This window comes from Chelonoidis abingdonii, chromosome 6, assembly GCF_003597395.2.
Source record: "Chelonoidis abingdonii isolate Lonesome George chromosome 6, CheloAbing_2.0, whole genome shotgun sequence".
NCBI classification, from domain to species: Eukaryota; Metazoa; Chordata; order Testudines; family Testudinidae; genus Chelonoidis; species Chelonoidis abingdonii.
Genome location: NC_133774.1, coordinates 18,104,902 through 18,132,886, shown reverse-complemented (window position 1 = coordinate 18,132,886; position 27,985 = coordinate 18,104,902). Strand labels below are relative to the sequence as shown.

The following is a 27,985-nucleotide window of genomic DNA, read 5'->3' as shown; positions in this document are numbered from 1 at the left end:
TACCCACAGTGCAACGCTCGGGAAATCGACGCTAGCCTCGGACCATGGATGCACACCACCGAATTAATGTGCTTAGTGTGGCCACGTGCACTCGACTTTATACAATCTGTTTTACAAAACCGGTTTATGTAAAATCGGAATAATCCTGTAGTGTAGACATACCCTTAGGTAGAGATGCTGCCTTTAGGTTATACCCAGTCAACCAAACAAAACAGTACATGGTTTTAAAATGTTTCATTTATTACCCTAATTTTTAAATCATTATCTGCACAGGTGCAGTGAATCCATCCCTCCCATCCACACTAAGCCAACACAGCCCATTCTTCACCGTCATTCAGTATCTTAAGCTGCATGATGCATATATTATATCGTTCCTTTTCCATTTTTACTGCACTCTGTCTTCCACATCTTCTCAGAAGGCCTAGAGGGCACAGAGGAGAGTGTTATATTCATCCCTGTGGGCACAGAGGTACTGTAAGTCCACTTCTACTCTCTCTCATCCACTGCCAATTCCTCCCCAGGGACCCTGGTGACAGAAAATCTGCTGCGGGAAGTACAAAGTTGTGGCAGCACAAAATAGAAACTAGTTCTCATATGCCAGGGAGCATAAGGGGTCAGTGTGGCCATGAAGCTAACATGGGCAGGGAATCCACTGGTTCTGTATCTCTGCTGACAAAGTGCTGAAAAAACTCTGCTGAGAATAGACCCCGTATCAGAGACCCTGAGGGAAGGCTGGAACAATGTCTACCCACACAGCCAGCCCTCTCCTAGAATAAATCTCCTTCCATGAAAGTTATTTACACCTTCCTTTGATAAATTTCTGAATCTGGCCCACTGTCTGATACTGTACACAATGTACGCAGCTGTCTTCCCACTACACAACAAAGAAATCACATGCATAGTGCCAAAATTCTGCTTTTCTGTTCCACCTTGCACACCTTCCCATCACTAACCACCAGTGATAATATCACTAGGAAAGATGTCCCAACTTTCTATTGCAAAATCTGGCACTCCCCTTTACTGGGTATTGTGCATGTGTATCAATCATTCTGGCGTTTTCTTTGATTCAAATGGAATAAGGAATCGATCATTAATGCACACTCTGACTTCTCTTTTCTCCTGTGGGGCTAGTGGTCTTTAATGTCATAAATTTATAACTTGTCACTGTTTATTTGGCCCTTGACATTGACTTAGGCACCAGAGGTTTGGATAAACATCTGTTAGACATTACTTTGGAATCTTAACATAAACACACTTCCCAATTTTCCCATCACTGACGTTCACCGGCAGCCCTTGATACATACAGTTAAAGCTATAAAACAATTTCCATAATAAACCTCTGTCTGAAGCATTTCATATTTTATCTTCATAATTTATCTAAGATGACTGTTTTTTCTAAGCAAAGCTGGAGTAAAATCTCTTCCACCAGTTCGTAGTTATTGGCGCTTGAAAAAAATTACACTTTAAGAAAGTTCTGATCATTTCTTTTCCACTGGGTGACAACTTGGAAAAAAAGATAGAAGTCAAACTTTGCAAGTAAAAAGCCCTCAGTAAGAGTATAGGCCAAACTTTGCCAATATTTCTTCACTAGAATAAACCCACTGACTTCAATGTAATGTGAGTTAGAACTACCTGTGTGAATAGGTGTTTGCAGGGTCAAGTACCAGAGCCTGTGCCGTAGCAGAGGGGAACTCTGTGTCATCCAGTGGAATTCACTCTACAGCGGAGAACGTTCACAGGTGGAACGTTAAGGCTTCAGAACTGGACTCACTTTGTTTATGGGAAAATAAAGTTCTGAATATTTGAAAATACAGCACTGTGTTCAGTGTGGATATGAGCTACCACAAAGGCTTATTAACCATTTTTATGAATATAAATACACATGTTCACAGATGGCTTATCTCTGTTGTGACATTTGTAAGTCACAAATGAGCTCTCCAAGTCAGCTCACAAGCAAAGGTAAGTGTCATAATAGCAATGAGCTGTTATATATTCTATTGTGTTCTATAAATGCATATTGCACCTTTTATATCATTCACTAGGACTGAAAGCGCTTTACATATCAGTTAAAAAAATGTCATGTGCTTTTAAAGAGTGGCAATAGACAGGTCTGAAAATGTTACAATAATTAATAACTTGTGGGTTTCTTTTGCAAGGTAAATTATCAACAACAGAGTTACATGAGTTATTTTGTCTTGTTCAATGCATACATTTTATATGGTCATGTGTATATATAGTCCACTTGTGCTCTAGCAATGCTATAATATACACATTCTTTCATCTCGCTCATTTACACGGTGCTACCTTCCATACTCATCAGCCAATTCAGGTAGTCCTGACCATGCAAGACCTCTAATTTGGACTTAGACATTTTGCCTTGTTTCTCAAGACTCCTTCTCTTTTCTCACCTTGCTTGTTTCCTGTTTATGAGTGTTTTCATTATAAAACTCTCACTATTACATTTCATGCTGGCATCCAGTTTTCTTCATTCATTTCCCCCCAATTTCCTGCTTGCTCAATTCTTTCTTCTTCTAACCCAGGTTCATTTTTCTACCACCATTCCCCCGTATCTCTCTTAATGTCAGTCCTTCTGAGATAATTTCCCGGCTCTGTTTTAATAATATTTAACTTTTATATAGCAATTTTCATCAGTAGATACCAAGATGCTTTACAAAGAATATTAAATATCATGATACCCATTTTACAGATGAGGAAACAGAGGCAAAGGAAAGTGAAGCGGCTTGTGTAAAGTGAATGGCAGACCCAGGAACAGAATCTCTGTCTCCTGACACCTCATTCAGTGCCCTACCCATTGAACTATGCTGCTTCTGTCTGGTATTCTGCCCTATTAGGTTTTTTTGATCTTTAATAATTTAAAAATCCGTCTCAACACAAAATTTGCTCTCTCTCCTAGAGATATATCTTCTCTTCCTCAGGAACACCCGTTGCTGTGCCACTTGTGTTGATGGTAATAATCATCATTATCATAGTGCCTGTACCATCTTGCTGAGATGAAGCCTCTAATACGAAAGAAACTATATTCAGAACTGAGTTTACAAAACTTCCTATTACCCTCTAGCTGTAAGCTGCCACTAAGCCTGTCCTGTGCACTGTTGCTGTTTCTATTACCCAGCATGCAGTGCCTCCCATGAAAACCAAAAGACTGAATCAACAACTGCACGGGAAGCGTGGTCTCTCTACACTTTCTGGTAAACTTCCTTTAAAGCACACGTATAAAGATGCCACATCCAAGGATCAGGGTCCCATTGTACAAATATTAAGAAAAAGATGCATAATTCCTATTCTAAAGAACTTTCAGTTTTATGTCAAGACATAATATAAAAATGAGACAGGCAGAAGAAGAGGATGATGGAGTAAAAAGGACTTAAGAAAGGATGTCTTTCAAAAAGATTTGCTATAGCTCAAAAAGACATTAGGGGCTTAATGCAGGAATTACTGGGGGAGGTTCGGTGTGGCCTGTAGTATTTAGGAGGTCAGATTAGATGACCATAATGGTTTCTTCTGGCCTTAAAAAAAATGAATTTATGAAATAAGAAGTTTTACAGTAAGCAATAATCATATTTATTATTGAACGCTTACTGCTGTGACCCTTTATGTTTTGGAGAAAAAAGTGCTCCATACATTAATAAAATGAAATGTATAAGTAGTTTGTGCACATGGAAGTAGATTTATTTTTCCCCAAACTTGTTAAACTCTTTGAGTACTTGATTTCAGCACATTAGTTTCAAGGATGGGCTTCAATTTGGTGGTAACTTACCGAAGAGGACAATAAATCTATCTCCAGCCCTTGATAAGGGAGATACATGGAATTCTGACTAGTACAGGTACAATGCTGAAGAAAATGTGGTTGTTCCTGTCAAGAGTAAGTGCTGAAGCCCTGAGTGAAGGCACTATCTAACTACTGATTTACTTTCAAGTATCAGAGGGGTAGCTATGTTAGTCTGGATCTGTAAAAGCAGCAAAGAGTCCTGTGGCACCTTATAGACTAACAGACATATTGGAGCACGAGCTTTCGTGGGTGAATACCCACTTCATTGGATGCAACCGTGAAAGCTCATGCTCCAATACGTCTGTTAGTCTACAAGTGCCACAGGACTCTTTGCTGAATTACTTTTGCAACTCCCCAGGTAAAATTCTAGGAAAATTCTTGGACTTACATTGAAAAAGAATAACCATGACTGCCCATTCCCTGTTCCTCGTCAGCCATGATTGCTGGATCAGTGCATACCCCTCATCAGAAATGCAGACAGAACAAAGACCTTTCACCTATCAAACTTCCTGAATCGCTCAGCAGAATGAGAGGCCTTACTATCAGAATACCTGTAATCTTCCTGTATATTAAGCGATATACTAGATAAGCAATTGATACGTTTCCATCAAATCTGATTAATCTAAATCAATGTGAACTTCATGTCTATTTGGCTACACAAGACACTGGTACAGTTTATGCACAGGGGACACTCTCACATTGTTTACCATATGGAACTTTTCATCACCTAGGCATAGGTGACCAAATGAGACATGGATTAACAAGGTCTGACTGTATTTAATTTACTACATAAACAACACAGTAGAATCTGTAGTAAATCCTCTAGCATGAGGGGGTAATTAAGATACCAGTTCCTTCTGATCAGAGAGTGCAAAGGCCGATACATTTTTAACTACGCTTTGACAAAAGACAACACATTTTTAAAGGACTCTTGTCAAGGTATTTTCCATAGTCCTTTCTATAATATTGTTTTATAGTGAACATGCTTGGAAGCTTGAATCTGAAACATTTTACTGTTTTTATCCCCCTCCTCTTTAATACAAATAAGATGGGTTGTCATTTTGGGTAATGCAGGGCCCCTGTGTGGGGCAAGAGTAGCAAGGATTGACTCCAAGACCTTTGGGTTTTAAAGAATAAGTCTAGCAACTACCTGAGCTAAAAGAAACCATTCAGTTATTCAAGGCTGTACTAAGCTCATCAACCTCCCTAGGTGGCTCAGCCACCACTGGAGGGGGACAGAGCACCACATTGAGTGATACGTGGGTTACACTTGTTTTCCTATCTGTAAGATGTGGATAATACTACTTACCTTCTTTGTAAAGCACTTTGAGAGCTACTGACGAAAAGTGCCTTATAAGAGCTAGGCATTATTTTTATTGTAAGGTGGCTCAAGAATGCCCAAATGCTGTTTTAGTTGTTCTTGTTTGTTTGCTTTTTAGAACAGAGGGTGAAGTTTCCCTTTACGCACAGGCATAAATATCACTTAGATCCCAGTTACGTGCCAGTGCACAGACCTTCTCTGGCCAGCTGCACGGAGATGAGTTTTACCCAAAGAATGCTGAAGCAGGCTGAATTAGGGCCTTACTCAGCTTGACAATGTCCTTGTAGGAAGGGCTTTCAAAGAGTTCTGACTGCATTTGGAAAGTTTCTAAATATCTGTATTGCTTTGAGTCCAGTAATTGGAGGATGCTTTCCAAACCATTCGTCACAACAGATATTTGACTCAAGTCTTCCCACCCTTTGACTTCGTAAAGGAAGAGACTACTACATTTGTTCCCAGGGATCATGAGAGAAAGGGAAATGAGCAGTGGAAAACGGTGATCTCATGTATCTCTACTCTGGTGAAGATGGCTCATTTAAAAGTAATGACTAACCTAGAAAGAGAATAATTGTTTGGTTATGTTTCTATCTGACAAATTAGACAAAGCTAATGTAAGACTGACAAACCCCAGTCGCCAGCAGGCAAGATCAAAGGTGGGACCTCTGGAGCTAAATGCATGAGCCTCTACTGCATGACCTAAAGGCCACATGGCCCTTAGCTAAGGCTGTCATGGACTCAGTAATCTCTAAGTGACCTTGCTGCCACTAGACGGGAGAGACCACCACGCCCAGGAGGCATGTGGGTTACATTAAACCTGGCTAAATGCAGAGTTCAACATGAGCTTCCAAATCCCAAGAAGGTACTAAATACATTGATGATATGTCAGTTCCACTGAGCAGCTGCTGACAGAGTACAGAAAAGCCATGCATGCAGCAGGACCGTGTATCCCCTGCATGTTGTACAACTGTACTCCTAGCGACACTCTCCACAGCAGCACAACACAGAGTTCAGGATTGGTGGGACAGACATTCAGGCCCTAATTCACCAAAAGATTTACTCATGTGCCCAAGTCCATCTGTATCCAACAAAGCACTCAAGCACATACTTAACTTCAAGCACTTGCTTCAGCGTCCTTGAAGTCAAAGAATCTTAAATACATGCCTAAAGTTAAGCACGTGCTTAGGGATGGACTGTTGAATCAGGGCCTGATTTCCTCACTACACATGTTCAGCAACCCCACTAGGTAGAGGGATTGCAACTACTGCCACATCTTCTGGTCTTTAAGCTCTGTGCTCAGGTTCCCTTGAAAAAAGTTGTTTATGCAGGGCTTTGTGCCTAGGCCCTGGATTTGTCCTGAAGAGAGCAGAACATAAAGCAAGCTTTCAATTTGATCATGGACTAGGGGGGACGTGTTTTATATTACAAGACCTGTTTTCAGGGTGTTGTGTTCTTTTCCTACAACAGCAAATGAAGCCCCTAACACCTAAGTCAGCACAGCCAGATATAGTCCTGTGTTCCTCACACAACATTAGAAAGCAGCTCAGGGGAACGAGCTCCGCTGTTGGTAGGGAAAGAAAGAAATGATATAGTACAGTGGAAAAAACGAAAGGAGGAACTGGTTTTATTTTGTACATTACTCTGATATCTGAGCACCTCGTGATCTTTACTATAGTTATCCTCGCAACACCCCATGAGGTAGAGAAGTTTGGGTCCTTCACAGAGCAACAGAGGAGAGAAACATTTTTAAAACAGGAGAACACAGCTGTAACATCAGATAAACGGGCAGGAAGACCCCTTTTTAGTTTTGAATTACTCCATTTCAGGTTGATGATATCCCTCTTATACTACAGGCCAGATTTTCAATAGAGCCCAGTACTCACTCGTGCACAAAAATAATTGGCCAGATTTTCAAACGCGATCAGACCCCGGTGGGGTGAACTCTTTGGAAAAACTGCCTGTAAGTGTCACAATGAGAGCTAATGGGTGCTGAACCCTTTTGAAAAATCTGTCCACAAAAGTGACTGCTGAGCCCTTGAAAATCTGGCCCAAACGCTTATGATGGTCTGTCCCCACGTGTGCATACCTAGACAAAAAGACAATGGAAGTCTGTTGCAACAGCAGTTACTTGCTTATAGCACTTATCGTGAAGGTACAGTGCTTTGGGACTTTCATATTAAATTGATTTCATTTTCACTGTCGGATACAATTTTAACTAGATTGCTCACATAAATTAAACACCTACTAAAATGAAGAATCACAAATTTCAAACTGGGGAATACTGAAATCCAACTGCCCCAAACATTCTTGCAGGGTAAACGTTTCCATCAGAACCATCAAAAATATATGTAGGAAACTCAACTTTAATGCATTGCAAATCAATATTTCCCTTCTCCATCTTCACATTTACCATCTCTGCACATATCAAGCCAACTGTTTCACAAAAGACAGATATATAAAAATTATTCCAGTTTCTTGAAAAACTCAGCTGGAAACAAATCCAATCAAATGGAATAAATTCTTGCTAGAGAGAGCTTGATGTCTCTATGGCAGCCTATAGAGCCTTAGGGACAGGTTCTGTTTCTTAAGTGTTCAACTTAAGCAGAAACCATTGGAGTGACTGTGTTTGCATCAGTGTAACTGAATGCAAAATTTAGCCCTCAAGCACCTACCTTTCTTCTGATAACAGTTTTGCATTGTTGCAACTCCATCACCTTCAATTAAGTCACTGCTGATTCACACTAGCATGGGAAAAGAATCAGGCGTATAGAATCTAATATCAGTCTACTTTTTCCTATATTTATTTAAAGTCCTCTGAACCATTGGAAACCTTAGAATACAAGAGATCTGTGTAAGCTCAAAAGCTCGTCTTTCTCAGCAAAAGAAGTTGGTTCAGTAAAAGATATTACCTCACCCACCTTGTGTCTCTAATATCCTGGGACTGACACTGTATACAGGTTTTCTTAAGACATTGGCAATGTTTCCTGGCTTTGGCCAGATAGGGAATACCACAAAAACAGCCTTTTCCCTGGCTAATAAGCAAGTTAACTTCTGCTGACACCTGGAAGTGCAGATACCCGGAAGAAAATTAAAACAAAGGAAAACAAATCCTAATACTAATCAAAGTTAATAAAACTTTTTCAAACTTCTAAAGACATTTGGTTAAGTTTGGGGTTTTGCAAAGGCTTTAAAAGTCATACTTCACCAAATTTCACTGCACAGCAATTTTGATTTACTTTCAATCATTTGTTACAAGCACATTCATTCCTCATGTTAAATTCCCTGTTTGTCTTTTTTGGAGGCAAAAGTGGGAAAATCCAAGAGAGTGAGAGTTGGCACTAAATTAAATCCCACTTTTGATATAATCTAGTAAATGTTAGAAATACATGTTCTCTTCAAAACCATGATCCCAAATAGCAATAACTATTATACTTGATAGAAGGAGTCACTAAATTTCTATTTAAAAAGTGATTATTTAACAAATGGTGCACTGATCACAGATATATTTTTTTTTCAATGAAACATCATTTCTTTAAGAGAAAGTGGACATATGGATTAATTGACAATATGTTGCTCAATGCCAATTTAAGCAGAAGTATGGAAACAGCACTGAATGTTCATAATTAAAAAAACAACCCTGCAACACTACGTTACATAGTTTCATTATTACAGTCTCTTCTTTTAATGATGACATAGCACAGCACTTTGTTGGCCTAATTTACACTATAGATCAAAACTATATGAAATCTCCTAATACTATAAGGGGAAAAGAAATTGCTATATACATGACTTACAGTGCACGTTATTATTTTAGGTTATGAAAACAGCATCACAACACAGTGGCAAATGATTGCTGGGATGTGCTTAATCTGGCAGCAAATTTCTGGGTCTCAGAAACCCAAATAATATTAAGACTATTTTGTCCCTACCAATAATAGCTAAATCTGCTGTTAAAGCTAAATCCATCCAGCTTGTTTGTTCAAATGTTACATATCACTTTAGAAGATGGGAAATAATTACTACCGCGGTGTTTAGCTGTAATTTTTCTATCAGAGTTAATTGCACTTCCAGCATTTTAGGTTGCTACTATTGTTTTCCTTACTACCAGTCTACCAAACTCTCCCTCTTTCTGTTAAGCGGTGAATATACATAGGACTATATTTTACTCTCATTCACACATGTGCAACTGCCACTGAAATCACTAATTATAACAGAAGGCAGAATTTAACCCACAGACTTTAGAGGGATTTGCAGGCTCATACTGAAGGATGCAAATTATAGCATGATTTTCGTCCAGTAAATTAAAGCACTTACTGCCAAGATTCCATGATTCTCACTTACATCAGCATAATACCTGGTTAATATAATGCGACTGAAGTCAATGGAGTTATGCCAGATTCAGACTAGTGTAACAGAGAGGAACAGGTCTGACACTATTCTGCTTGGGCTTTAAGTTAAACAAATAATTACTGAAATACAGGAAACTATTTTAACAGTATCAGAGGGGTAGCCATGTTAGTCTGGGTCTGTAAAAGCAGCAAAGAGTCCTGTGGACTAACAGTCGTATTGGAGCATGAGCTTTCGTGGGTGACTACCCACTTTGTTGCATGCATCACATGAAGTGGGTAGTCACCCACAAAAACTCATGCTCCAATATGTCTGTTAGTCTATAAGGTGCCACAGGACTCTTTGCTGCTTTTAACAGTGATATGGGGTTTCAGAGTGTGGGCAATAACCATGTATCTACCTGTGCAGTATGCTAAGGAGCCTTTCGTCTGAGTGAGTGCCAACTTCCAAATGTGCATTTGTCCCACAAAGTGACAAAGACAATTAGGTGTTTACTGTGACATTAAAATGCTAAGAGTGGGGAAGGGAAAATCTTTCTTATACCTGTAGCACACTAAGACAAGACAGAGTACCTGTAATATGCTAACTGAATGATGTCACCCTCTAGTGACTGGGACACAGAAAGGATAAGGAACCAGATGCTCTCATACCATTGGGGAGCCCATCAATTTCCTTCCCCAGAGATTAGAGGTGGCTTTATTACATATTTGAAGATACACACCAAATTAAACTCCAAGAAACCAAGGACATGAAATCTGCTCACTTCGTTCAGAACTTACAGTAACTAGGACTGATCCAAAGACCACTGAACTCAATGATCAGTCTTTCATTGACTTCAATGGGCTTTGGATCAGTCTCATTAACTATATCTACTAACATGTTTCTCACCTATTACATTTAAAATATATTTTATTTAACGTTCCATTGTCTCACTCTCCCCACTCCTCTGTTCAAGTGGACTTTCTGCCACAACGAGCCTGCAGCTTGAGTTCACAACAAAACAACAGAACAAAAAAGCCTACAAAGCCATACGTTGCAATATCAGGAAAGAGAAGAATGGGCTGTCTCATTAGTTGTAGCCCTTATGTTGCTAGAAAGTTGGCAATGAAGCCCTCTGGTGGGAAAAATGTGGACATTCCTGCAATACAGAGTATGGAGCCAAGGTACATATGCTCCTGATTTTCTTATTTTCCTTTTGCTTTCTGCTGTCATTAATTTTCTGTGTGGGGTTGCTGTGCATCTGCCCAAAAGGTGTATAATGAAGAGACTGGTGACACTAGAGGTAATGTGGTTAAGTCACCTGTGATAGCTCATATGAATAGAGGGGCGTTCTCCATCTGCTCCTGAGTTCACTAGGGCAGAGAATGTAAAGAAAATTATCTGCAGTGATGACAGAAAGCAGGGGGAGAGGGGAAGGCTTTTAGCTACAAGGGAGTGTTTTTCCACTTACCATTCAAAGACCAATGGACCGAAAGCAAGAACATTTTTTTCTTCAGCATAATAGTTTGTGAAAGATGTCTTCAAATGACTTCAGGAGAAGGTTCACCTGATATTCTTACATAACTTGAAAAGACCAATTACTCCCTTATGGAAGTCCCATTCCTAGGATTTTTGTGGAGACAATTATCCACTAATACTCTTATGTGCTACATTCCTCCTATATGTGAAGCAACACATGTTTAGGTAATATGAGTAACAAAATCCAGCTAGCTGGGGATAAATGAAGAGAGGATAAATCCTTATTTGTACTTTTGTGGAACTATCTTTTAAGTTTTATGTATTGGTGAGCTAACTCACATGTTCATTTGGGTTGTAGCAGTATTGGTAGAATTAGTTTTTATAATAGTAACACATTACATTTGTATAGCACTTTTCTTCTAAAGGGAAAGTGTTTTACCAGCTGAATCCCCAATTCTGTAAAGATTTTCATACTGACTTAACATTAAGCATAGTCTCACCACTGACATCACAGTGGAGTTGTCCCATGACTAAAATGGAGCTGCCTCTGGAGTGGAAGGTAGGAGAAGTGTAACAGTCCACTGCACAGCAGATTAGGAAAGGAAGTGTAAAATAATTTATCTGATTGAAAAAATGAAAGGGAAAATTAGGGAAGCAGAATGCAATTAACCAAGTTGGAATATGGCCAAGACACAAGTAGTAACACCCCTGCTCATGGAAAAGAGACGTGGAATCATTAATAAACCACAAGTGGTTAGTATTTTGGTTTTACGTTTCAGAAACACTGTGGCCCACTGTTGCTTGCCAGGATCATGTGGGTCACTTGCCAGAATCATCCGAGTATATCTCACTTAATTCTCGGCTGCTGCAGGGTTTTGGGCACTAGTGCCCCTTGGTCCCTCCTATTCTCTGCCTGTGGCTCATAATAGTTTAGTTTCCTCAGGGCTATGACATTTTGATCTCATTTTGGTTGTTGGGTTTAGTGTGTGGATGCCTAGTGGTGTTGGTGCACTGTGATACCAGATGATCTGGTGGTTCTTTCTGCCCTTAACCTCTATGTCTCTATGACCTGCAGCATTGATTCAGTTTTATCTTTGAGAAAAATGCCACCAACTGAAACATCAGCCTCACTTCTCACAGCAACTGGGTGTTTGGGAGTTTCTCAGTCAAGCGGTGACCCTGGCCAACCCCACATAAAAGGTTTATTTACTTCTGACACATCACATTTGCATATCATACAGGAATTTACTGATAGAGGGCATTGTACACAGCACAAAGTAATCCACTGCCATTTTTGACAAGAGAGAAAATGTCAGAAATAATCAAAACTAAATAGTGCCTATCAATTAGTTGGCATATTAATGAACACACACAGAATTCGTTTACAGAGGCAGACTTTCGCAAAATGAACAAGAAAATACACTAAATACCCATCAAATGTAAAGGCCATTTGAATTACACCAAGGTTGTTCCACTTATCCATAGTTTGAGAATTCTTTAGTAATATGGGACCAAATCACTCTTGATTTTTAATCAGCATTTCCCATTAAAAACAGTGAGGAGCACTGCTTTAGAAATAATGAATGGTACAACTTTGACCATGCTTTTGCTATAACAGACTCCCAGCATTACAATTCTCTAAGTCTCGTAGCTCATAGTGACAGATAATCTTGTTTATCCTGCATTTTCACAGCAGTATCTTTCCTTTGCACTACTGTTACAGTCGGAGGCCTCTGTGCCACCATTGCTTGTTGGTGTCCACCTCTGATGAGTAGTGAATGAAATAACCAGCAAAGAATCTATAGCTTTCTTTTTACTTCCCTGAGGGACAATGTTGGATTTCATCAATAAGAACAACATTGCTGGCGCAGCACAGACCTGGGAGTATAGCACTATGATCCTTCTATTTTAGATTCCACTCCAGTTTTTCTGTTAGGATTTGAACTTATTATCCCAAGACTCACAGTTTCAATGCACTTTGTGATGCTAGTTAGTTTTATAGCTATGTTTAACAGCTGCATCTCCCATTCTAAGGATCTACTATGAGAGCTGATGGTAAAAATAGCTGGACAATATGGCTAAAGCACTGCATGTTTAACAGACACAGCTCACCGCACATTGGACTCTACCTTTTCATTCTCAATTCATGGCCTCACTCTGCAATACTTTGAGAATTTGCATTTGTCATAAACAGATTGTTAAGGGTTAATGTCTCTTTTACCTGTAAAGGGTTAACAAACAAGGAACCAAACACCTGACCAGAGGACCAATCAGGAGACAAGATACTTTTAAATTTAGGTGGAGGGAAGTTTTTGTATGGGTTCTTTGTCCGTTGTGTGTTCTTCTCTTGGGGGTCTGAGAGAGACCAGACATTACTACAGGCTCTCTAAGTTTCTGTTCAAATAGTAAGTAAGAACAGGTGATTTTAGTCTTTTTTTTTAGTTGTCTCTATTTCAAATGTGGATCTGGCTGGTTACCTTTAAGACCCTGTAATATTTACATCTTGAAGTTACAGAGATAATTCTTTACTTTTCCTTTCTTTTATTAAAAGTTTCTTTTTAGAGAACCTGATTGATTTTTTTCTTTGTTTCCCTTGTTTAATCCCAGGGGATTGGGTTTAAACTCACCAGGACTGGTGGGGGAGAGGTGGAATCTCTCTCTGTTTTCCTTGAATCTGTTTGCCTCTTTGTGGAAGGGAAGGGACATGCTTCTCTGTATAGTGATTTAAAAGAGTTTGGATCAGTAGTCTCTCAGGGTAGCCCAGGGAGGGAAAGTCTGGGAGGGGGAAAGAAGGGGGAATGGTTTATTTCTCCCTGTTTTAAGAACCTAAGGGATTTGGGTTCTTGGGGTCCCCAGGGAAGGTTGGGGAGATCAGAGTGTCCCAAAACACTATATTTTTGGGTGGTGGCAGTGCTATCAGATCTAAGCTGGTAATTAAGCTTAGAGGATTCATGCTAGTTTCTCATTTTCTGAACTCTGAGGTTCAGATCTGGGAAGGAATGGACAATATGGCTAAAGCACTGCATGTTTAACGGACACAGCTCACCGCACATTGGACTCTTACCTTTTCATTCTCAATTCCTGGCCTCACTCTGCAATACTTGGAGAATTTGCATTAAATGGGGCTTAAGCTTGAGAAAGAGTATAAAACCCAGCATTATTTCACTGCCTGTTAGAGATTAAAAATATTTCACTCTTGATTCACAAAGACAATCCAAAACAAAGCAACTGTGCCAAGGGATTGGGGTGGCTGTTTGCCCGCATACACATTTAAGCAGGAAAAAAAACTCCATCAGTCCTGGAAAATTTGCTCATTTTAAAACAATCCATGCTTTTGTTCATGTGAACTGTTGGTAGAGCATTATAAACAACCACAAGTGCCCACATCCTCACAGCGGTATCATATTCCATTGATTTTAATTGTGTTTTATTAATATGATACAATTCAATTATGCCCAAATCAAGATATAACTAATACTTTAATAATATAATACCAGGTCTCAACAAATTCCCTGCACAAAGATGAAAACCTGATTGTGTTACTGATGCTAGAATAGCCTCAGCAGTGATGTTGATAACACTTTTAATATCAGTACAGCTGCTTTAGCAAAGTCTGACTAGTCTACTGTGGTTGTGAAGAAAGAGTTAATATCTATGTTATGATGTGGAACATGCAAAATCATCATCAGCAAACTGCATTGAAAGCTTATTGTTCCGATAAAAATTAGCTGGTCTAAACTGGTGTAACTCCATTTATGTCAATGAAGATTTACATCAGCTGTGTATCTGGCCCCAGATATTAAGTGAATCATTTTCTCTGCCATTATAACTTCTAGATCATTAACATGGACAGATTTTTTTTAAAAAAAATTAATTTACTCTTTAATACGTAGAGCTTAGAAAAGCTGCTGGAACAGTGTGGAAGTACAGCTGTTTTGTTTTATGTCACGTTCCCCAACGCTTTTCAGGCTATATGATCCCCAGAGAAAGAGAGAGAACGCATAGAGAGTCAGAATGTAACATTCTGCATCAGAACTGAAGATACTCAAATGTATCTATTGTTCCATGAGACATCACTTGTTTTAGTTCCAAAATTTGGTCTCCCCCTCTCTTTTATTCCCAAAAGTTATTTACATGAGAAAGAATCATTAAATTGTGTTTTATAGAAGGAATAATTTGTACTAATGGGATGACTTCTACAGCACTTTAAAGTTTCTCACATGAATGATTTTTGGTCTCCTTCATTTGCAACTCTGTTAAATATTGCTTCCCACATTTGAGCCAGTTGAGGGGTATTTTTGAACTATAAAATAGAAGCTGCCTCATAGTTGTCCCTGTAGCAGGCAAGGAAACTCTCATTTATAGGTGGCCACAAAATGACATCTTTCAATTACTGCAAAAAGCTACATAGACCATAATGTTAATTTTACATTTCACTCATCCTAAGCAGAAAATTGAGACTGATTAGAAACAGAAGTGAAAATAGCCAGTTTCACACTGATATTCTTATATTATATGATAATCGTGTTCATTTTGTGTTTCCAGCACTACATTAAAATGTTTAATTTATCTGAAAAAAGTTTTCTTTCACCAAAAATTTCCCCAACCTCCTTTTTCTAAAACAAAGTCTAAAACCTAAGGCCTTAAAATACTTTCAGGTGTATAACAAGATGTTCTTCATTGATTCAGATGAAGCTTTTCAATCTTGTGAGCAGTGAACTGTTTTGGAGGTTTCAGTTCTTAAAGCAAAAGAGGTGAATCTGTGGTGAATAAGGGATAGGGAGTTAGGGAAGTCTCCTTCCCCAAGTGCTATTTCAGAAGCATACACAGTATACAAAAGGAGGTGAGCCAGCATAAACTGATTTTTACTTTGGATAACAGGAATACTGTGTGAAAGATACTGTGAAATTTACAAATGACTATGAAAATTACAAAATTTGATCAATCGGGGGAAGACACCCACACATCCCAGCAAACAAACTACTGAGAAATGTCATATAATTCCAACCTACTTTCACACACACTACAAAGCCCAAGGGTTTCCTTGGTGAGCTCACACAAACATTTCTCCACGAGACTCATAATAATAAAAAAAATGCTCTTAAAAAAACCTGAGCTTTATAGCCGTCCACCAGGAGCTTTACAAAAACACCTGCCACCAAGATAATGTCAAACAAAACCTGAACCTGTACAAGAGCCCACAGTGCTTGAGTAATACAAAGGTAAAGTTCAGAACCAAGTCACTGCATCAGGGTATCATTCTGAAGATGTTCTGTGATGTGTCATTGGCTTCGGAGAATCTGAGAGAGGGAAGGAGGGGAAAAGCTCAGGGGGCACTTTTAAGTGCCATTTTTCCTGAGCATGAGAGAGGCAGCAAAGAGAAAAAGAAGAGTATATAGACTGAGCCCCAAAGAGTTCTTTAAAATACTCCCCCCCACACTCCATGTAATAAAGAGGAAAAGCGTGGATATTCTAGACAGAACCCCCAAAGAGCAGTTTTTCAATGCTTTTCAGTCTTCAGCTAGTAAGAGGGACAGGATCCGAGAGAACCTCAAAGAAGAAGGAGGTCAGCATGTGAACTGAGCACCAAATCAGCACTTTTAAGTAGGCATGGCTGGGGACTAAAGTACCTAACTTCGCTTGGTATGCCTGCAGGTATCCCGCAAGTACCCCACTACTTCCTTAGATGTCTGTTCAACTCATAAGGAAGCAACTTTTTTTTTAAAAAAAAAAAATTACAATGCTTTTGGAAATCCTTCCCCTAGAAAGACGCGCTTTATATAATTATATCAATCGACCTTGCCCTGGACTGCAACATCTCCTGGACTGCTTTCTGGAGCTGTATAGCCAGGTGGAAATGCCTACCAGTTTAGCAGTCAGATAGTTAATATAGTCATAGGCCTTCAGACATCCCTAGCAGAGAGATTCCTGAGATTTGCTAAACCATTTCGGCTTTCAGATACTTTTCTTTTATCTTATACCTTAAAACATATTCAAAGACGAAAACAACGTCAATAGGAAAATGTTGGACTGAGCCCCTGAAAGAATATTTATGGGACTAATTATTGGCTGTTCTCATGGTCACCCTCCCTTGTCTCACACAGAATATTCCTGACAGTAGCTGCATAAATGACATGGAATGGGACAGCTGAGGCTGCAAACACAGACTATCAGTGCCTCTATGGTCAATTTGTTTACCTTACCCAAAAGAACATTGAGTGGTGACTTATCATGGTGTATACCTTTATATGAAGAAAATACCAGGGCTTTTTAATTCAGCAGAGAAAGATGTAACAAGAACCAATGGGTGGAGACACAGTCAAACAAATTCAGATTAAATATAAGGCCAAAAAAATAAATCACTAGTGAGGGTGAATAACCATTGGAACAAACTACCAAGTGGTGGATTCTCCATCTCTTGAGGTTTTCAGATCAAGACTGGATACCTTTTTGGAAGAGATGCTTTAATCAGGCAAGTTACTGGACTCAGTATAGGTGTAATTGAGTGCAATACTATGTCCCATGTTATACAGAAGATCAGACTAAATTACCTAAAGGTCCCTTCTGGCATTAAAATGGATGAATTTCTTCATCTAATTATCTGTAGGTTTGCTGGGAAACCAGAACTGGGCATAGAATTGGACAGATAAATTGTGATTCGGGGTTCCCCTGTTGGCTTCAGCTTTTCAGGCATGAACAACCCGAACCAGGATTTGGCCCTGAGCATTTTCCCTTGGAGATTTAAGACTCAGCTCTCATATCCATAACCAGTCAGGGAAAGGCGACAAAGCCAACATACCAGTATTTTTTTTTTTCAGAATGTATCGTCCTCTACTATATCAAAACACCAGGTAGAGAAAGCAAAATTAGCTTCAAACCAATTTACCATGCCATAGCTTCTCTCTGTTCTCCTTGTCTTTTGTCTAAGAAAATCACTTTATTCCATCCATCCATTCCATCAAATAGCCACTGTGGTGGCAGTGTAACCAAAGCTAGTGGAGCAGTGGGCAAAACTACTCTGGTGGAGATTAACCCAGAGTTGGAAGGGTAGCTATAATAGAAGACATCAAGAAGTTTGGGGAACAGGAAGCAGCAATGGGAGCTAATGTAGTTTGAGGAGGAGAAGGAGGAGGAGAGAAAAGCAGCAAGCAAGTACTACCTGGAAGCATAGAAATTAGCTACCCATACATCCCATCCATATATCATTCCACCATAGTATCTGAACCCTTCAGGTATTGATAGGCATGTACAGGACTATGGAACAATGTATTATGTAAAAAAAATTTTAAAAATGAATTGAGACTATATTTCCATTTTAGGACTCTTCTGGTCAGATGAGTTTTACCTTCAGTTCAACTCATTTCCAGAACCCAATGGTAGAATTAAAGCCTGACAATTCATAGTGATCTCCTATTTATTCTACAGGGTATATTATTACACTTGACAGCAGCAACTGCAGTGTGTAGCCAATATTTTCTGTTCGCAGGGTACCTGGGACTTTGGACATCTTCTATAATTCATGACCAGAAATCCTAGATGACAAGTAATCCTCGTCTGTATTCATATTAAAAACAATTACATTCCTGATTGTTTTCATTTGTCACTGGTTACTTTAACTGTCTGGGAAATTGAGAGCATAAAGCAGGTATTTTAGTGATTATGACATTTTGAAGTGTGTTCCCATGTGTTTATTGTACACTTCTCCCAAGCTTCCAGTTGTAAGATCATAGTAGAGGATATTGGGAAGTATTAATTCAGTAAGTCTAACTTCCTGGAAGTTCAGCATATAGAACTCCAAGAGAGGGTGGAGCAGATGTTAAAGCAATTCATAGATTCTAAGGCCAGAAAGAACCACTATGATCATCTAGTCTGACCTCCAATATTGCACTTGGTATTATCCAAGGCCTCAAGTCCAGCAATAAGTTGAGCCAGGAGTCCATCATGAACCTGAACAATCAAAAAAAGGAAGGTACAACAGCAGTTGGTTCCAATCTCAATAGTCTCATCAGCCAGTGCTCAGTTGATCCAAAAGTCCACTGAAGGCAAAAGGAGTGTTTCCATTGATTTCAGTGGGATTTGGATCAGGTCCTTAGAAAATACGTGATGTTCCTGAAACTTTACACTTAAAAACACACCTTTAGAAAGGGTTACAAGGGTTTTTTCTGCTTCCCAGCAGATGTTCACAACGGTCCTCTATCAGATCCATCCATCTACCTCCTCATTCTCTCGGCATACATGTCTGTTTGCCTGATTATTGCTGCCTTTTCAATTTCAGCTTTAGTATTTCTGAACTGGGATGGTGCAGGGAGAGGAAAGAAGCGAGTACAAAAAACTTCCTAACTGTCAGTGTAGTTAAGCAATTAAACAAATTGCCTCAAGAGGTTGTGGAATCTCCTTTGTTGGATGTGTTTAAGAACAGGTCAGACAAACACCTGTCAGGAATGGTCTAGTTATTATGTAGTCCTGCCTTGAGTGCAGGGAACAGGACCTATTGATGTCCCTTCCACTCCTACACTTCTGTGATTCTATGTGAGCTCTCCCTGCAGGCACGGTTTGAAAATGAGGTTTCCATATAGTACTAATGCTTGAAACAGGTTGCCAGCAGATCAACAAAACAGTGAAAAAGACTATCTACAAAATGTACAATAGTACTGATTGTGTCATTTCTACGTAGTACCCCATGGATGGAGTGGTCTTGAACCTGCCTCTCTTGCATGTAAAGACATGTGATGAAGACAATTTTTCACAGACTGTTTGCTGATGATTGTGCTTTATTGATCCATAATATCAGGGGCTTTCAGTTGTTTGACTGCTTTGCATGTGCAGCAAATCATTTTGGCTTAATGATCAGTCTAAGGAAGACTGAAATCATGATCTAGCCTTGGGAAATACTGCAGCTACTCTAGTTGTGTCGATTAATGATGCACCACTCAAGATCATTGACAAATTTTGCTACCTAGGCAGTGTCATTTCATGAGATGCAGTGACTGACAATGACATTACAAAGTGCATTGGTGCGGCCAACAATCCCTTTGGAAAACTTTAGCAACATCTCTGGAACAAACACAGTGTTAGACTGCAAACAAAAGTTGATCTTTGACATGCCATTACCATCACAACCCTCTTGTATGGCTGAAATACATGGACTAGTTATCAATGCCACATAAAACTTATGATGTCTGTGGTGGATAGTGGGAATTAAATGGCAAGATTTTATTCCAAATACTGAGGTCCTTGGGTGCTGCAACATCACGTGCAATGATGCTTTTATAGTGAGAGCATGGTTGAGGCGATGTGGCCATGTGGTCTGACAGTAAAATACTGAAAACCATCTTTTGTGGAGAACTGCAGACTGGAACCCATTTTAGGGGCAGACCAAGAAAACGCTATGAAGACACTCTTCACTGCAACCAGTAGCATAGCTAGCAGGGTTCAGTGGAAGCAGCCACTTCCCCTCAGGGCAGCAGGCACGGAAGCAGCGCCTGCTGGCCGGCGCTGCCAGTAGCACGGCCGGAGGTGTACGAGGAGACTTTGGCAAACCAGTAAAGTGCCTAAACCCACTATGGCTTAGTGTTAAAAAGCAACAGCACGTTCGAAGGAGCCATGCGGGGGCGGCAGATGCGGCCGGAGGAGCGAGGGGGCCGGCTCTTCAGCTCTAGGCTTGGTGGCCAAGCACTCCCCACCTCCCCTCCTTGCTAAATCAGGGGGAGGCGAAAGGGCCCCTGTGCTTTTAAGGCCACCTGGCTGGTGAGCCCCGCATGGAGCGCACTGAGTGCTGGGAGCAGTCCAGGGACAGGCCGCGGCACAGGACGGAAGGTGAGTGGGGAGGGGTCCAGTCGGGGGGCCTGGTCAGAGGAGTAGCCAAGGGAGGGCACCTTTTTTATGTTTGCTTCCCCTACACTGAAAACCTGGCTACGCCACTGACTGCAACCTCCAATCTTGCAGTGTTGACCTCAACACCTGGGAGCTCTTAGCCCAAGACAAGATCCAAGGGTGGTACCTCTGTCACCTCAGACTGAAAGATTCCAAGAGTTTACATATAGAGAGTTGTTTGAGGCTTAAAGCAGTGCACATTCATCTAAAATTGTCTTCATCTGTGGATGGGATGCCAGCCTAAAATTGGTCTTTGATCTCCTCAGATTTGATGGGAAACTCCTTCAGTAAAACGCAGAAAAACAGCAGTTTTCCCACTTAATCTCTTTGTCTTCTAAGAGCTTTAGGAGGTTATATTTGTAGCAAGAGTAGGAACCAAATTTTCAGGTGGACATTTAATTTCCATGGTGATAGTATCTCTTTAAAGGACTTCTCTGTTTGACAAGTAGTATTTTACCAATTCTTTGGGCAGGCCCTTAACCAGTTTTCAATATAGTTTGAGTATTCATAGCATTTATAAAATTACAGTACGTATTGGTATTACTGCTGGTAAATGATTGCCATCAATGGAGACTGAAACAGATATGTAATTGTGCATTTTTTCAAGTCTCTCTGTACCTGCAGTTTCCTTTACCATGAGGATATCTATAAACTATCAAATGAGACATTCTTACATTATCCCAATATAGCTGTAGACTTTCACATCAAATCTAAAATTGACAAACACTGTTTAAAACAAACAATTTTGAAAGGTCAGTTATCCATTGTATTATCTTTGAAGAAAAATATACTCTGCTTTATTAGTGTATTGATAATCAGAAATCACAAACTACTCTTTATAACTTTCAGCCATTGCCGTTCATAGAATAAAGCTAATTTGATAGCTTTCCTTAAAGGATTCTATATGGCAGACCCAAAGGAATGAATCTCTTTAATGTTTGAGACAAAGACATTCTACCAACATTAAACTAGGATACACAAGCATCAAGCATTCTGAGCATTAGTTAGCAATTACAGTTGCTTATCATCAGAGTGCTAAAAAAGACAGCAAACTTTATGGAAAGCAAGGAAGAGAGTGGGTGCATATGCAGTGAACACACGAATTGTTATTTCATAAGGATCAAAACCAATAGCAACTTGGGACATCTCCACAAATGCTCATAACATTTGAGAAGGAAATCTTTAAGATGGGAGTGAAAAATATTTGACAGGAGGTCTGGTACAATATAGTACAATCATTCTGCTGCTAAAATCTGCATAATATTATGGCCTCAACCCAACCTTGAAATCTGCACTCAACATTCTGTCCCCTGGGCTTGAGGAGTAGGGATAATGACACCTCATTTTTGTGCACCCAGAATATCTGTCATGCATACACAAATCAAAGAGGTTGCTTGTGCAAATCTGAATTTGGGGTGTGCAAAGCTTCCCAAAATGACAAAGTCAATAATTTACCCATTTTATTCAAAGTGTAGCAATAAGAGCCCAGACTTCAGAGAGGTGACATGCTTTCTGTCAGGTGCTGACTCAATGAACGTAGAAGGCATTCAACAACTTGCAATATGGAACCCTACATATGCAGATCTCACACTGGTTCAAATCAGGAGCAACTCCACTGAAGTCAGTGAAGATACATTACTATAACTGTGGTATAGCTGAAATCAGAATCAGGCCTAATATGTTTACCTTGGATTGCAGTAGAGATATAAAATGTAAGTCAATGATTCACCCTAGGGATTATTTTAACAGAACCTTGTGAAATTCTGTCTTTAGATAATTAGTCTTGAAGGCCTCTGTGGAATGTTGTCATTATTCATTTTACACAGGCAAAGCCAAAATTTCAGAAATTTACTTCTATTTATACTACAACAAAGGGAGATTATATGCATAGGATCAGTCTATAACAATTCTGCATTTCAATCAGAAATGAAGTTATAAACAGGAAAATATAATCTGCATTTGACGGTCAAATTCTCCTACAAGTTTTGCTCTTGTAAATATGGAGTTACTCTGCTGATGTAAATGAAATTACTCCTATTTACACTGGTGTAATTAAGACCCTTAGTTACCAGTGTATAAAGACAGATTCTCCACTTATTTGCATCATCATAAATCAGGAGTAACTCCACTGAAGCCAACACAGTCACACTGGTTTAAGATTAGTGTAAGAGGAAAATCAGGGACACCTCAGTCTAGCAAGTTTCTGAAGTACTGCGATGGAACAAACTTCTTACGGTATGGTAGTAAACACATTAATTTAGTGATCTCCTTCACAAGGATCTCTTCCATTAGAAGTACAGTTGCAAAATCAGTTTAGAAACTGTATCCTTGTAGCTGCATTTGCTGTACAAACAGCCACATAGAAAACTATTTTGATTTTATAACTTCTTTTTTACTAGGCAGAAAATAAGAGCCAGAGATTCAATGGTGGGTCTCTAAAGTATGTGCAGATGAAAGTAAGTGCATTGTAAGACTGTGAGGAGTTACTCTGAAAGATCATCAAAGAGAAAACATTTTATTAAAGGCAGCATATCACTGAGGGAATTCATAAAATGCCACTTATGCACTATAAGGAACCAGACTGGGCAGCATAAAGAATACACACACCTGCATATACATATCTTGGAGATTAGGGAAAAGCGCAACCCAAATGACAAGCAACTTTGCAAAGTGAAGTCAAAGAGAATACAGTGGCATATCACATGCACACTGCACAAATCTAATGCTGATCAGTTCATGAGGCAGGACTGGTGATACAAAACTAGATATTCGCCTAGCAGAGGGAAAAGATGCTGGTGTGGTGGCAGAGGGCGGAAGGACTCAGGGGCAGCTCCAAGCATCAGTGCAGCAAGCATGTGCCTGTGGCAGCAAGCCGTGGAGGGCGGCGTGCCGGTCATCACGAGGGCGGCAGCCAGGGAACCTTCGGGGGCATTTCTGCAGGAGGTCCGCCGGTCTCACGGCTTTGGCAGTAATTCAGCAGTGGATACGCTGAAGGCACAGGACCGATATATCACCCACAGAACTGCCGCCAAATCCGCGTGAGCAGCGGACCTCCCGCAGAAAGGCCACCGAAAGCTGCCTGACTGCCGCGCTTGGGGCAGCAAAAAACAGAGCCACCCCTGAAAGGACCCATTGGGAAATTCAGACTACTCTGTCAGTGTACTAGCGCTTGTCTTAAACTGATGACCCAATTATGCAGGTCTTACTCAGACAAAACTCCATAGGGACCTCAAGTGGGTATTTGGAGTCACTCACTCCAGAAGACTTGGTTTAAGTCTGACTAGTATGGCTGTATATATCGAGGTGGCACCGTCATGGCTCGGATTCCAGAATAGACAGCTGGTGCTGTGTTATGTGCTGGGAAGTACGTTGGAGGGGAATTCAGGAATAAGAAATATAAAGAGGATGAAATTCTGATTTCAGATCTGGAGACACATTGAAAGAATTAGTCCAGATTTATGCACATGTAACTGAGAGCAGGATTTGGCCTTAATTCTGCACAAACTGGGAGGTGGGGAAAGAAAGTAAAAAGAGAAACAGAAGGCAAATAGTGTTTGTGTACACATAAATCAAGTAATTATAAAAAGACAAAGCTGTAAATATATAGATTGAAATGCTTGCCCTCAAATCATAACCATCATAACTTTTAAGAATATGTAACCATATGCCCTACGCCTAACCTAACACATTCGTATAACCCACGCATCATAACACAGAGGGCAACTGTGCTGCGTGTGAAATGGATGTTGTGACAAGTCACTGTCGATTTATACTGCACCACTCACAGAGACAGGGATTGCCATATTGCCCAAGCACCGCAAGGTTCTGACATGTTGTACCATGTTAAACAGCATACCCAGATGTGGGAGTAAAGTAATGAATAATCATGTTGGTTTTTGTTTCCCCTTCCAAACAAAAGAGTAGTTTGCATTTACTTAATTATGAGTGGCAAGCAAACTATATAGTATCATGTATGTGATTACTTTCCAGCATTAAGTCCTAAATAGTCAGAGATCTGGTTCTAATTAATAATGTCTTTTCCTGTTCTTTTTCCAAAACAGTGAACATTGCCCATCAATTCTTGGTCAGTAACATATGCCTCTGTGCATTCATATTTTGTGCAAGGAAAAGAACCGTTCTTTCTTGGATTTTACTTTTGATCGCCTATCACATAACGTTTTGCATCTTACAGACAATGGAAGTGTGAATGGAAAGGACTTGAATGACTTCATTCAGGCACAAAAGTAGCATATTCAGCCTCATATGTTGACACTGTGCAACGCTGCTCTTTGTTATTAAAGTTTTTAACAAATTCTTACATCTCCAAACCAGCTTTGGGGTTTAGTTAGAAAGCGTGAAAGGATACAGTCCCATTGTGTTGCATCTCTATAAGCCCTTTGTTACGAGTCAACAAAGTCTTTAAATGCCCTGCCGAATGGGAATTTTGCCAAACAGCAAACCAGCTACTTGGCCTTATTAAGGGCACCTCCTACTGGTCCTTTCATAGAGTGAATTATGCTTTCTTCACTATCAGTCCCCTGCTAGGTTTCTGAACAGAGAAAATAGCTACTAAGAAGAGTAGTGGAAACTCAGAGATTAATTAGCAAAGGCCAAAGCCACTTAACAACATTTCCTTAAAGACGCAGGATTTCTTCTCTTTTCTTTTGTCAGTCGAATCCAGATATTGTGAAAAGAGGACTCAAAACAACAATCTCAGGAAGAATCTGGAGGCTAACCATAGGGAAAACTTTGCACAATTCTAGCTTGCAAAGGACAGATCAGGGAACTTGATACAACACAGAGATGCATGCCTCCAAAACGCAATGCAATAAATACACATTATACATAGAGAGCGAAATGCACAACCACAATGTACAGCTAGGAAACAACCTGCTCCTGTAATGAGTTTTCTGCATAATATCAGACATCATTCCCCCCACCCCATCATTAAGGCAGTGTGTATCCTCACTCCCTTCCTCTCTCGCACGCACACACGACCCCAACTCGCCATATGCCCGCAAAGAAGTCTGCAAGTCAATCATGATTCCAGAAGGAGGATCACTGACATGTCTCCCATCTACCAGCCTTTAAGGTGGAAATTCAAGAGAAATACCTATTATCCTGCTCTGATTGCCAAATCCCACCTTCCATGCAAGTAATTGCAGAGGACATTGCTGAGGGACACAGACACACACAATGAACCTTCTTGTATTTAACAGAAGCATCTTCCCAATTCACTTACTAGCTCTCCAAAACAAGCCAAACATAACATATATATATACAAATATATATATATATAAATATTTTTTAAAGGAAGCATCATCTATATGAACAATTTACGGCATTTCTATTTGCATACAGCTGATATTCTGAATGATACTAGTGTAGGGTAAAGATCTTTTTGCAAATGCTTTCATATGCAGCACTTTCCCCACCACAAAAAAAGCTGCTTTAGTAGCATTTGTGTGTGTGTGTGGAGGGAGGGGTGATATCGGTTTCTATTGTTCAGCAGCAGCTGGTGTGGAAGCAATTTGTGTGTGTTTATTTTATTTATTTTTGCTTTTCATGCCTCTCTCCTTCTAAGATTGCTCCTAATGAAACACAGCTCATTTTCTTCTGGAGAAAAAATGATCACTGGAGAATAATATTTTCCCACATACATTCTCCACACACACATACACAGAGACACACATACAGTCACCTACAAATTGAAGCTGCACTTTCTTAGTTCCTAACACTTCTCGGTAATACTCCAATTCCTGATTTATTTATTTTTAAATCTCTAATTCCCAGCTTTTCTCTGCCTCCAACACAGACAGCTCCTGAGCATCACAGTATCAATACCCCCTCTTTCCTTCTCTATCCTAATTCAAGACACACACCAGTTTTGCCATTTTTAATCAGAAAATGTGCCTGCCAAGTGCAAAGAGAGAGAGGCAGCCCCAAAGAATATCAATCAAATGGAGTTTGGAGATGCTCTGCAAATAACTACATTTTCCATCTTGCAAACTAAAATTTTGCTTTTCATCATTTACCCTTCCCCTGCCATCTGAAAAATATAAATAAATCTATAGTTCCCATCTCAGCCTGAAGATCCAAAAAAAAAATATATAAAAAAAAAGCCACAGGCAAATAAATCCAATTGCAACAGTGGTCAGATGCAAAAGAGAATACAAACCAGTGTGTATACACACACACACACACACGCTATCACCACCTCCTCCCACATTTCTCCTTTATTTTTATGGGTTTCTTTCCTTTCAGTTGGTCTTCCTTTTTCAAAGGCTGCTCAGGGTGCTTCTAAACCAGATTTCGTCTCACTCCTTTCCAGATCTCTGTCAACTACCTGCAAAAGCCTACACCGATCCACAACAACAACAAAATCAAAAGAGGGGGCAAGTCTGATAACATAAAAGAGACAGGCACATTCCTTAGGGTTTTGCAAAATTCACCCTTCTCCATGGAGTGCGAAAGACAAATAAGGCAGCGATCACTTACCAGTGACTTGAAGATTCAGGCTGATCAGAGAAAATCCGAAGAGTAGAAAAGCCAGCTTTGGTACCCAAACACATCCAAGACTATTCTCCATATTTCAACACGCACCTACAGAGATTTGGGTCCTGAGCACCAGCAACAAACACACACACAGCCCCTTCTGCCTCCTCCTCTTCTGTTTTTTTTTTCTCCAGTCCCCACTGACAAGGCTCAGCAAAGGGGGAGTTGGGGGATGTGGAGGGAAAAAAGTTATATTCAGTTCAAGAGCCGCCAAGCCTCCAGATGATATTAGGAAACTAACTCAAGGAAAAGGGGGAAAGGTGGGGAACGGTGCTCCCACTGCTGGAAAACCGTACATGGAAAAATACTGCAAAAAAGCGAACCAGGGTGCATCAAAAGATTGGGGGTTGCTCCATTTCCACAGCTGGGCAAAGTACTATATATATACACATGTATTTATAAAAAATGAAAAAAAAATCAAAAGAATACAAAAGGGAAAGCGTGTGGGTTTTTTCCTTCTTGGCAGATGTTGGTGTGGGAGAAAAAGAAGGGGGATGTAAAGCTCTCACTTGTTACTGGAGCTGTCCACCAGCAGTATGTGAGATGGGAGTTAGAGCTGTAACATCCATTGATCCGAAGAAGTGGAGGGCTGGAAGGGAAAACGTGGAGAGTGGAGAGAAACCAACCGGATCACGGAAAAGATT

General features: G+C 40.0%; 1 protein-coding gene across 1 annotated transcript in view; it reads right to left on the bottom strand.

Moving 5' to 3' along the window:
* The window catches only part of DCC (DCC netrin 1 receptor), a 978,992-nt gene extending 951,300 nt beyond the window's left edge, over positions 1 to 27,692 (bottom strand). Inside the window, 1 exon segment of the mRNA XM_075066875.1 lies at positions 27,285 to 27,692. Coding sequence (XP_074922976.1) covers positions 27,285 to 27,375 — 91 coding nt within the window. The 5' untranslated portion in view covers positions 27,376 to 27,692.
* Between the last annotated feature and the right edge of the window lie 293 nt (positions 27,693 to 27,985).